The sequence below is a fragment of the Myotis davidii genome, unplaced genomic scaffold, assembly GCF_000327345.1.
Source record: "Myotis davidii unplaced genomic scaffold, ASM32734v1 scaffold208, whole genome shotgun sequence".
Lineage (NCBI taxonomy): Eukaryota > Metazoa > Chordata > Mammalia > Chiroptera > Vespertilionidae > Myotis > Myotis davidii.
This window is the reverse complement of record NW_006299706.1, coordinates 2,221,662-2,233,874: the sequence shown is the minus strand read 5'-3', so window position 1 is coordinate 2,233,874 and position 12,213 is coordinate 2,221,662. Positions and strand designations below refer to the sequence as shown.

At 57.1% G+C, this 12,213-nt stretch overlaps 1 protein-coding gene across 3 annotated transcripts in view; it reads right to left on the bottom strand.

Annotated features, from left to right (window-relative positions):
• Positions 1–968: 968 nt before the first annotated feature.
• The window catches only part of BCAN (brevican), a 31,821-nt gene continuing 20,576 nt past the window's right edge, over positions 969–12,213 (bottom strand). For 2 of the 3 annotated variants that reach the window (XM_015571746.1, XM_015571745.1), the window contains 9 exons: positions 10,536–10,689; positions 8,401–8,634; positions 7,246–7,884; positions 3,862–3,969; positions 3,134–3,292; positions 2,547–2,629; positions 2,064–2,208; positions 1,612–1,802; positions 969–1,293 (listed from right to left, as the gene is read on the bottom strand). In XM_015571746.1, the coding sequence (XP_015427232.1) occupies positions 1,198–1,293; positions 1,612–1,802; positions 2,064–2,208; positions 2,547–2,629; positions 3,134–3,292; positions 3,862–3,969; positions 7,246–7,884; positions 8,401–8,634; positions 10,536–10,689 (1,809 nt within the window). In that variant the 3' untranslated portion in view covers positions 969–1,197. Of the gene's footprint in view, positions 1,294–1,611; positions 1,803–2,063; positions 2,209–2,546; positions 2,630–3,133; positions 3,293–3,861; positions 3,970–7,245; positions 7,885–8,400; positions 8,635–10,535; positions 10,830–11,310; positions 11,439–11,692; positions 11,868–12,213 lie in introns of all 3 variants that reach the window. The other variant, XM_006775730.2, reaches the window with a different exon arrangement.

The following is a 12,213-nucleotide window of genomic DNA, read 5'->3' as shown; positions in this document are numbered from 1 at the left end:
GGGGGGGGGGGGGGGTGACACCGCAGCGCCCTCTGGCGGTATCCTAAGGCTCCTCCCGCCTGGCTCCACTCACGCACGTGCACACAGCGCCCTCTGCTGGCTACAGCCTATGAGGCCTGCAGGTCATTCCTCAGAGCCCAGCCCACCACAGGGCTGGGGATCCCTCCTCCGCCCTGATCACGTGCCCCTATTCCTGCATCTCGGCCCGTGCTGCTGGAAGTACGCCATCCTGCGATCTAAACCCCAGACCTGCATTCCCTTCACCCTCATCCCCGCCCCCCGCCCAGTGAACCCCCTCAGGAACCTCAGAACTGGGGCACCTCCCTGCTCTCCTCTTTGGGCCCTCAGCTCCCGCCCAGACTGAACTCATCTAGGTCTGTTTGACGGGGCACTCCAGCTCCTTTCTTTTTTCTTTTCATTGATTTCAGATTGGATGGAGAGGGAGAGAGAGATGGAAACACCAGTGATGAGAGAGAATCATTGATCGGCTGCCTCCTGCACACCCCCTACTGGGGATGGAGCCTGCAACCCAGGCATGTGCCCTGGTGATGGGGAATCCAGTGTCACCTCCTGGTTCATAGGTTGATGCCTAACCACTGAGCAACACTTGCCCGGCTCCAGCTCCTTTCAAACACCCTTATGCTGTCCCCCACCCCGCTCCTACCACCACCCCTGTGGGCTCCTTCATTCCATAAGTACTTACTGGGCAGCTCTTCTGTGCTAGTTACTATTCTATCCCCTGACTTCTCTGACCTTCAGAAACCAATAAACCCAGAAGGCATATTTATCCTGTAAGGCTCAACCCAACCCCACCTCTCTCTCTCTCTCTCTTCCTCCCTCTCTCTCTCTCAGAAGCATCACACTTCTTGGACTCAAATGCAACTTTATTTCCTGCTGGTTTTACAGGTATGCCATCCTGAAAACTCACTCCCTTAGAGAATGAGTGGACACAGAGCCCCCCAGGGGAATGGAGGGGGCAGTTGAGGCACTTAGGGACAACTCAAGGCCCTGAGGGAAAACCTGATGCTCAGTGTGGGGGTGAAAGGGCCTAGGCTGGTCTGCAGCTGCCCAGGTATTTCCCAGAAGCCCCTTCAGGCACTGTCACCTGGACTCCAGCTCTACCCCTCTCATGTTGCCACTTCCCATGGTGGGGCATGAGGGCAGTGCTGGGGGCAGCAGTATCCAAGGCCTTGCTTCTTAGGGAGCTGGAACAGGACTGGAAGGAGGGGTCCAGTGCCCCAGTAGCCTCCGCTGATGTCCTTCTAGGGCCTTCCTGGGGCGCAGAGCTCGAGACTGGGGAAGACACACACGCACGCACCCTCACCCTGGGCTCTTCCCCCTTCTCTTCTCAGAGCCCTCTCTGGTGTTCTTGCTCCGTGATGCCTGATTTCATCAAACACCTGCCCTGGCTCAGCCCCTAAGGGCCCAGAGCTTGGCCCAATGTTCTGACGTCAGCACTGAAGAGAACCCAGAGCATCCAGCTCCTTCCCTTGGTCCAGAGAGGGGCAGTGATTACTTCAAGGTCACACAGCCGGTGACTGGCAGGACTAGGATTGCAGCCCAGTGCTACTGTTAGTTAATGCCCCCCAGCTGCCTCCTCCTGGCACTCACCGGCCTGCGGGGCACACAGGAGATCTGCGGGGCCTCCCAGCGACCATTCTCCTGGCAGCGAATCAGTGGCTGGTTGCGCTGGGCCAGCCCCTCCAGGCACCGGTAACGAAGCACCGTGTCTACCTCATAGCGCAGCCTCGGGCGGCCAAACAGTTGAGCCAGGGGCAGCTCTGGTGGGGACCCACAGGACACTGTAGGGCAGACACAGTCAGAAACTGAGAGCCTGGCTCTATGGGTGACAGTCCCCAGAATCGGGATGAGGAGGAGAGGAGTGGGCCACAGTCGGATACAAAAAAGAGCAGGGGATCTGAGTGGACCCATCGGATTTGTTATCCCTCCCGTGCTCAGGGCCTGGGACCCATTTCTGATTGAGCAATTTTGCACCTCCTTCTGTTTACACATCCGTCCCAGCATCCCCACCCCCGCCCCTCCTCTCCCTTGTCCGCCCTCACCCAGCCCCATCTTGCAGGTGTAGGACAGGTGGTAGTTGCAAGGCACGTCACTCCATTGTCCCTGGTCGTGCCACACCATGACAACGCAGTTCTCTCCGGACAGGAAGTAGCTGTCAGGCTGCCCGGGGTTCCAGTTCTCATAGAGCTAGGGGGTGGCGGTGGGGGTGGAGGAGGTGGTGAGGAGCTCCAGCATTGGAGACAGAGGAATGGTCTGGAGGGGTAGGAGGGTTAGTGGGATGGGGCGTAGGGGACCCCAGGGGAAAGGAGAGGTCAGGGGCTTTGGGAGGAAGGATAATGGCAACCAGAAGAGAAGTCAGAGAGGCACAAAGATGGGAAGAGGACCCAGGGAGAGAGCGGGCATGGGGAAGGGAAGGAGCCAGAGAAAGGAAAGGGAGGGTTGGGGTTGGGGTCACTGTGGGGTGGGGGAGGAAATGCTTCGAAGAAGCAACTAAGTTAGCTTGAGAGGCAGCGGGAGCCTCTCACCAGGGGGACGCCATCTGACCACAGGAAATCGCCTTCGATCGTCCTGTCATTGAGCCCAATCCACTGGTACTCCCGGTATCGATCTGGGAAAGAACCGCAGGGGAGATGGTTGCAGTGAGCTCCGCCGCCAGCAGAGGGCGACCATTCCCCAGGATCGAGCGGTCGCTGGGTGGCCGCGGAGAAGTCCTCCCGCCACCCCAGCCCCGCGTTCCCCTCACTCCAACCTCGGTGCGTGGGCCTGGGCTAGAAAAGGGAACCTCTAGACGCAGAGTAAACATGTTCAATGCGGTCAGAGTCGGGGAGAGCAGGTGGAGGCCGGAGAGCAGGGAGGTGGGAGCTCTGAAGGGGGCGCCAGGCTGACGCAGGTGTAGTTTCTGCTCCAACCGCAGCGGCCCCGGTCTGAAGCCCACCTCCCACGTGTGCAGTGGGAAGGAGGCAGAGAAAGGAACAGTGGACTAGTAGAACGAGGTAGGCCAAGTAGTAAGTACCCGAATTAATGAATGAGGCGGTAATCATGAACACACTCATTAATGAGTTGATTGACGAGTGAGTGCGAGTGACAGCAGGTGGCAGGGTCCCCAGCCCACCGTTGATGAAGCGCTGCTCCTCGGGGGTGCTGATGCTGGCCAGGTGCGCGCCGTACATCCGACAGTGCGTCTCCGCCTCCTCCCAGCTCCTCCGCGTAGAAAAGTGCTTGTAGCAGGCGCCCTGGAAGGCGTCCCAGCCCGGGCTGCAGAAACGGAGGCCTGGGCGCAGAAGGGCGCGCTACTTAGGCGGGAGGACCCGGGAACTCCGAAGGGCCTGGTCACCTGGGAGGGGTCCCACCACCGCAGCCTGAGAGGGCGGGGCTCGGGGCAGGAGGGCGGGGCCAAAGAGCTGGTAGGGAAGGAGGGGCGGAGGGGGGGGAGGAGCCTGGAGGAGCCCTAGTGCTGGGGACCTTGATCCCCCCTTCCCTCGCTGGGGACTAGGGTGAGGGCTGGGAGTCCCGGCCTGGGTCTCTGCCATCCTCCATCCTAAAGGGGAGCTGTACGCTCGCCTCTTGCCAGGAGAATGGAAACTGGCATGTATTGACTCCAAATGCCAGGAGTCTGCTAAGCAGTCCTCTCACACCGAACCCCTGAGAGAGGCATTTTTGGTTCCACTTAACAGATGAGGAAATTGAGGGTAGGGCTCAGACAGGTTATGTGATTTGCCTAAAATGGGATTCATCAACGGCAAAGCCAAAACCAGTGCCCTCCCCTCCTTCCTCTGGAACCAGCAGGGTCCAGGCTTCCGATCTACCCCCACCCCACACCAGTCCCTCCAACACACTCACCAACGTCGCACAGGTCCCCCCCATAGCCAGGCAAACATAGGCATCGGACCCCCTCCTCCTCCTCCAAGCATGTCCCACCATTGTGGCAAGGGCTGGGGACACAGTTACCTGAGAGGGGGAGAGAAGTGATGTCGGGGGTGGGGGGAGCAGGGAAGCACAGCTCTGCTGCCTGAGTCCATCTGGAGAGGGCCCCCAGCCCCAACCCCCTTGTCCTAGGAGCTAAACAGCTCTCTCAAAGTTCCCCCTGGAACCTGCCTCTGGTTAGAGCCCAGCCTGAATTCTGGATTTTTCTCGTCTCTGGGTCCCCTCGAGGTCCCCCACTTCAGCACTGGTTCAGCTCTGTGCTGGCCATAGTCATGTCTGCCAGTGTGATCCCAATCTAACAGGGGCTGGGAGAAAGTGACCGCAAAGGCCCTTGGGACCCAGCCCCGCAAAGGGGAAAGATGGTCCTGAGGCTTGGTCTCTTGTCTGGCTCCCAGCTCCGCCGGGTGAAATGGGCAGGTCTTTTAACCCTTTGGGAGCTTAGTCCCCCACCCCCTGGTCTGTGTCAGGTCCAGAACAGCTCTGTACAGTGGGGGTGGGCTACCTGAAAGTGGAGAGTTCCCGCAGCCACTGGGACCTGATATGGGGGGAGGAGGGTTCAGATGGGAGGTAACCATTCCTCCTCTGTCCACGGGCGCAGTGAGTGAAGATCCAGTACACTCCCCTCACTTTAAGCCCTGCCAGCCCTCCCTCCTTACCAGGCTTCCCTTTCACCCTCTAGTTCAGGCTTCCTGCAGATTCCTTCGCCTAGAAACCCTTCGGCTCCATCTTGCACCCTTCCTTTTGGCTCTCTCTTCTCCAGGTAGCCAGTCTCCTTAGACTAACACACTTCCCTGAAAGCATGCAATCCGCTCTCTGGATCCAGCGCCACCCGGCTAGGCCAGCTGCCTCCTCCTCTGTACTCTGGATGCTGGGGTAGGGGGTGATGGCTGCCTAACTTGGGCTGAGCCTGGGTGCTGGAGGGGCTGTCAGATTCTACTCTTTCTGGTCCTGATGACCCAAGGGAAGACAACCCCACCAACTGACAGCACAGGTCAGGGCTCTCAGGCCTGGGCAGTAAAACCGCCCTCCAGGCCAGCGGTCACTAACTGGTGGTCCTCGGACCCCTGGTGGGCCATGAGGTCCGAGGTCCAAAAGGTTGGCGACCGCTGCAGCCACGGCATCACCCCTAGCAGCCAAGGCCAAGGCTCACATGCTTTACTCTGGCCCAAGATCCTGGCCCAAGATGCCTGGTGAGGATCAGAGCAGAGGTGGGGGGAGGAGAAGCTGGAGTTGACTCAAAAATTTTTGCTGTGGTGATCTAGCTTTTTGGCGTAAAATGAATCAGCTGTTCCAGCACCGTTCTCCCTGTCATCTCCCCTCTTGCCAATAGTTTTACCTACCAGCCAGGGGGAAGGGGGGAGGGAAGGTGTTTTATTTAACCCTTTAAGCACCGGGGCCCACAGAGGGTAGGAGCCCTGAACTGCTCCCTGTTCCTCACATTTTCCTGCTCTTCCTGTTGTCTTCTCTCCAACCCTCCAACCCTGGGGGATAGAGACTCTCAAACTTGGTAGTAAACGGTGAAAAACTCCTCTTGAGACGTTCTGGTCTTCCTTCCTCCGCCTCGTTGGGCCCAACTACTATAAGGACCCGGACATTGTTCCTTCCATTCTGCTGTAATGGCCAGGAGGCTTTCCTCACCCTCCACATGGGCAACCAACACACTGCAGATGGTGCGCCTCTTCCCACCAATCCCCTCCCCACCCACCAGTGCTGAACGCCAAGGTCAGCTGGGAGGGAGCCAACAGTTGAAATGTGTGAGCCTGGATGTGATGCAGGGACCCCTAGACCACCCTGGGCCATCTAGGAGAGGGGGTCCTGAGGGCATCCAGCCTTCGTTAGGAGTCGCCACTGGGAAGCTCAACCTTCCCTGAGCTGGTAAGGCTTCTCTAACTCCCCATTCCCTGCCACCCCGCCCTGCCCCCCCCCTTTACATTCCCTCCCTCCCCTTGGCTCCTGATCTGTGTCTTCTCCAGCATTTGGGACTTTGACATCCTTTGGGTGTAGGGAGAGTGAAACCATTCTCCCCAAGGGGTGGAGGAAGTCATTAGTGTGGGGGTTAGTGGAGGACAGGAAGGCTGTGGGAATAGAATGAAAGTCAGACACCATCCCCTTGCTGAGATGCCAGGGGCGGGGCATGGGCTCTGGTTTACCTGGATGCCAGGGAACCGCATCTAGGCGAAGGGGGACTTTTTCGTCACTACTCTGTATGTGTGCCTCTATATGGGAGCCATTGAGAGGGACCAGAAATGAATACAAACGCACACACACACACACACACACACACTCCAGGCTGCGGAGGTTCTCCCCCCAAGAGTGAGGGAGAAACCTCCCAACACTCGCACAGACAGATGAGCAAGGGCTTTTCTGGGGAATGTGCAGTCAGATCTGGGATCTCAGCAGTCAGGAAGGAAAGTGGAAACAGGCCTGAGAAGGGCAGGATGAGAGAACAGCAAAGGGCTGTTAGGTGGCTAGGACTGGATAGGTTTAGGCTGAAGATGAAAAGGAATGCAAGGCAAGGAGACAGAGCGGGGAGGGAGGGGGATGAAAGGTGAGAGAGATAGAGAGAGAGTCAAAGAGAGCATCAAAGAGCTACCCATGACATGGATCTATAGAATGCAAAGGGCAGACAGCTGTGGGTGGAGACAGAGGGTGCCAGAGTTTTGGTTATAAAGCAGTTTAATAGAGATTTATTTCCAAGGCTTGTTTTCCATGAAACAAATGAAAAAATACTTCACAGAAGTAGTCGCTTAAGGCTCTGTGGGATTCAGGGTCTCCTGGACCCCAGAGGGTGAGAGGTGGGGGTGGGGTCCCAGGCTTCCCTGATATCAGTGGGAGGTGGCTGAAGGGGATGACACACAGGAAGGGGGAAGGGAGCAGTGGAAGACCAACCTAGGCCTTGAAGAGGGCGACAGGTGCTGAGGGCATCCTAGTGCGTGAGGCCTGAGGGTGCTCTCTGGGGTTGGTGAGATGTGAGTCACAGGTAGAGAGCCCAAGACTAGGAAAGAGTCTGAGGCAGTCAGTGGTGGGCTGGGGTGATAGAGTGAGCAGGGAGAGGGTCTTAGGGTGGGGGTCAGGATGTTGGGGGGCCACAGGGCGAGGAATCAGGGCTGGGATGGAAGTCACATGATGGGGTATCCAAAATAGGAAGCCCACAGGTTGAGGTGGGTAGGAGAATAAAAGCAAAGGACAGGAGATCTGGGGCAATGGTGGGTTAAAGGACTACAGGTGAGGTGACTCAGAGTTGCAGGGGGAGAAAAAGGAGGAGGAGAAACAGGGAAGCTGAGCCTTGGGCAAAGTTACCTGCTGAGGGGGCCACGGCCACTCCACCATGGCTGGTGCTGTCAGTGGGCAGAACTGGCTGGGCCTGCACTGAGGTCCCTGCTGGGATAATTCTTCCAGAATTCTCTTTGGCAGGGGCCTCCAGCTCCCTGGTACCCCCAGGGGCCTGTGTGGCTGGAAGCAGAGCAGGGGCATCCTCGGAGCTCCCTGTCTCCTCGCTCTCTCCTCGAGGGACCCCCGGCAGCTCAGGACGCCCAGTCTCTTCCCCCACCTCTCTTGCCCCAGTGGGAGTGAAAGGTGAGGCCAGGTTCCCCTCCCTGGGAGTGGGCAGGGTCTCAGTGGGTGGTCCTAGGACCCTTGGCGGCCTGGGAGCCTCTGGCTCTCCATTGGGAGGCGGTGATGCACCGGGGTGTAGGACGGCCGGTGACTGGGAGGCCTGGGAGAGTGAGTCCTCCAGCTCCAGCTCACTGGGGAGAGGGACTTCTGGGTCCGGGCTGCTGAGCTCGCTGGGCCAGGCCCACAGGTCCTCATCCTCCACATCCTCCTCTTCTTCCTCCTCCTCTTTTTCTTTTTCATCCTTGTATTTCTCTTCGTCCTCCATTGCCTTGCCTTCCTCTTCTGATGACCCCATGGGAGGCACAATGGATTGGGGTTCAAATTCTAGGCAAAGCACAGATGATTCAGCACCAGGGACAGCGCCCGTCAGAAGTTAGAGAAGGGGAAGGGAAAGGGGAGGAAGGGGCTGGTGAGGACTGGGGAGAGGAAAGAGCCTGCCCTGGGGAGAAGCTGTCTTTGCTCCACACCAGAAGAATTGCAACAGGAGCTGCAATGTTGAAGGCTCTGTGAGCTGTCATTATCCCAGGAAAACATGGTCCTTGCGACTCCCTCTCCTAGTCTGTTCAAATTCTCTGGTCTACTTTGGCTTGGTGAGGGAGAGGAGAGACCAAACAAAGGAGGATCAGCAACTTAATCCAAACAGCTCTAGACTCAGAGAGTTGGGAGTGAGATTTTCTGGAAAGGCAAAGATTGGAAGAGGAACAGGTGAGGTGCCTTGCACTGTTGAGCTGCTGAGAAAGGGCAGGACAGAGTCCTGCCGTCATAACCCCAGCATCAAGCTGGGCTTATGCCCCCCGTATCTCATGTGCAGACCTCTCCAGTGTGAGGGATTTGCATTACCTTGAAGGGTTTTAGGAGCCTCTGCTGGGTCTTCTGGAGTGGAGCTTGCACCTCCTCCATCCTCTATGATGGGGATGGAGTAGATGGCTCCTCGGGACTCACTCTCCACAGCTTCCTGAGGCAGCTGCAGTTCCTCCAGGGTCTCTGTCACTGTTACAATGGCCTCCAGTCCATCAGAAGCTGGGTCCGAGGATGGGTTGGAGTCCTCAGGGATGGTAGAGGGCTGGGCAGAGTCTGTTGTGGGAGTTAAGTGCCATTGGGGGTGTTAAATAGGTGGCTCTGTCCTTCCAGGTCACAGCCTACATGTGAGGGTTTTGGGTTAGACTCAGAGGCCATGGAATTCTCTCAGTTGTCTCTCATTTTCCCTGCGGAGCATCCATGGGGCCACAGAAGCACCCTAGGACTTCATCACTTGTTCCTCAAGCATTAACCAAGTGCCCAATGTGTGTCATGCCAAGCGTTCTCCAGGGCACTGAGAATACAGCAAAGAGCAAAATAGCAAGCTTCCTGCCCACAGGGCATTTATACTTCAGATACAGATGATAAACAAATACACATGTATTATAATGTTAACATATAAGGGGATGGGATGGGAAGCACTACTGTATATGGAATGGTAGAGAGAGGCTCAGGGGAGAGATCTTCCCTTGAGCAAAGGATGGAGGTAGGATGGACAGAATGGCCTCCGCACCTTGGGTTTGGGGCAAGGTGTGAGGGAGCTCAGTCATCCCAAGGCTTTTGAAATGGAAGGGGACAGGCTGCCGTCACTGCAGGAGAGCTGAAGGGAATAGGACAGGAGAACATTCAACAGTCACCACCTGAGGATCTCAGTACAGGGACAAGAGCACAAAGGCAGGAGTCACCCTATCCTTCGGGTCTACTCCCTTCAAATGACAGTTTTAGAATAGATTACCTTGTCTCCAGGGAAGTAAACCAAGAGAAGAAAACCAATGAAGTGACGGTGGAATTGGGCTAAGAAAAGCCCTGAGGGCCATCTGTGCTCAGCCAGATGAAACAGGACAGCATGTCCTGCCCTTGTCACCTGCTCCAGCGAGCCTTGCTAATACGAGACCAGCAAACCCGTGCCCTGCGTGCCTGTCCTCCACCTGCTCACAACCATAGTCATCTCCTCTTCTCCCCGTCCTGATTCATTTCCCCCCAGAATGTGTTTGACACATAATCATAGTTAGTGCATAGAAGTACTAGCTATCATCATCATCATCCTCCTCACCACCCCTATTCCAGGAAATCTTTTCAGATGGACCTGTCTTCCTATGGGCTTCACTTCCCTATCCATCCCCACATCCGTCCCAGGTCAAACATGTCTGGGGATCGGTCTCAGGGAAAGTAATCCTTGTCTCTCAGTCTCCATCTTGTTGAGAGCAAGCTGTCTTGTCTTCCCTCACACTGGGGGCTTCCATGGCAAGAGCCGTGCCTTCTTCTCACATTTCTGCTTCCAGTCTGTGTACCAGTACCACAGGCTCACAATTGGAGCAAGGACTCAGACACCTAACAGCAATTCCTCCCTGATTTGTAGTCACCCTTAGCCTGGGCCCTGTGCCTCTGGGGGTCCCAGGCAGTGCTCCCCCATCTCCCAATATACGATGTGGGCAGGAAGCCATCTCTACATCCAACTCTCCTTAAGGACCTGCTCTCTGTGGGTGAACCCGTGTCTGTCCATCAATATTTGGTGGTTAAAGATATGACACCTTCAAGCTGAAGGTTCCGGAAACCCCTTTGATGGCTCTTAAGGGCATTTGGTTAACTAGAGCGAATCATTCATTGGATTCAGAGATTGTCGGTCATCTCTGCTCTGCAAATGAGCGGACCAGAAATGGAAACATACTTGGTAGCCCGATATGGGAGAGGCAGTTTTGAAACTGGAAGAGAGGGCATGGGTTACTGATGTGGAGGGAGGTGAGAAGATACAGAGAAGTGAGCACTCCTTGAGGCCACATAGCCGAGCCAGAGGTGTGACCAGAATTAGAACCCTAGTGACAAGCTGAGATTCACCTAAGCCTCCTTCAGGCAGATGGCAAAGACCTTGAGAGGAAATGATCCGAGCGGGGGTAAGACTTCAGGGCTGATCTGTCCCCGTGAGGTTGGTCCCAGGCCCCGCAGGAAGGTGGGCTCACCTCTGAAGCAATAGACGTTGAAGCGGCTGTGCTTGTTAGGGAAGCCGGTCTGGTTGGGGAAGAGGAAGAGAGTCTTGACGCCGGGCAGACCCCCACCGCAGCGCTGGCTGGGTGTGATGATGGGGTAGCGCACGCTGCCATCGGCCAGCCAGCCTGGGCTGCAGCGGTCCAAGCCACCATCCCAGGCTGCGTAGAGCTGGCCCGTGGTGGCGATCTCCGCTCCTCGCTCCTGGCAGTATGCCCGTGCCTCCTCCAATGTCAGCTTGTCTGGGGGGGCACCCAGGAACAGCTCTCCTGGTAGGGCAGAGGAGGCTGGGTTACCAGGAAGTTCGTAGCCCCTTCTACCCTGGATTCAACAGGGACCCGGGGCAAGCTTCTCTAGGCCTCAGTCTCATTATCTGTGACATGGAGTCAATTATCCTGCTTCGTAGGATCGAAGTCTGGGTAGAAGCTCAGGATGGATATTATTGCTCACAGGGACCTAGCCCCACTTCCTCAAGCTGCAAAGACGGAAACAAGGCCTAGAGATGCTAAGAGGTAAAGAGATTCACAGCAGAGTCAGCACAAACTCAGTCTCCTACCACGTGCCTTAGGCTTTGACCATGAACTTGCCTCTATGACAGTATTTGGAGGGAGGGACATCGATTGTTTCCTTCCCCCTGGCTTCCCCCTTAAACATATGAAGGGCAATAAGGTCCAGCAGAGGCCCCAGGAGGACCCATGGGCAACACTAGAGAAGGGGCTTGTCCCTTGGGAGCCCCTCATCCCCAATCACCATTTAGGTCTTCAGCATAGCAGTAGACATCATAGAGGTCACTCGGGTCCACCACGCCATAGTTTCGGACACCAGGGAAACCGTCCATGTCTCCATAACAGGCCTCTCGCGGAGTCTGGATGGGGTACCTGGGGATAGAGGACAGACGCCTTCACGAGGGAGCCATCCCACGTGACCTTCCCAAATCACAGTGCCGTCCACGCAGCCAGCTGGCCTCCCAGCCCTGGGGGACAGACACCCCCAGGGCAGAGCCTCACCCATGCTCCGAAGACCAACTTCATTCCCAGGAGGCAGGGTGCCCCTGTGGCCAACCTGAGGCAGCAGGCAGCCCCTGGCAGAACCTCAGACACCATAGGAGCCCCTGGCCCACAGCCCAGCGTACCTCACCGTCTGGTCGGACAGCCAGCCAGCATCACACTGCTCATAGCCCCCAAGATAGGCCGCATAGAGCTGCTCTGGGGTGGCGATGCGGGCGCCGATGCGGGCACAGGCCTCCTGGGCCCCAGTGAAGGAGAAGGCGTAGCGGGCAGAGCCCTCCCGGTAGAGAAAGACGACCCCTGAGGGGCAGAGAGTGCTCCTGGAGGCAGGGTCATCCTGCACACTGACCTCCCGCCCCCTTCTTGTCACTCATCTGTCCACACGGGGTAAATTACACTCCCTGCGGAAGGGGGGGCTCAAGTGAGGCTACAGGTAGCAGTTCCTCCACTTGAGGGAAAGGCAGTGACCAAAGCCTGTATCTGGTCAGTCCTTTCCCAGCTCAGTCTGTCCTCCAGGGGTGTTTGCACCCCTCAGACTGTGGGCTCCCTGAGGCCTGGAGTCCTTCCCTCCCCTGGGGGCGGGGGGGGGGGACTTCTCTCTGCCCCTGTGCTCTCACCTTTGACCTTGACCTCCACAGCGTCGCTG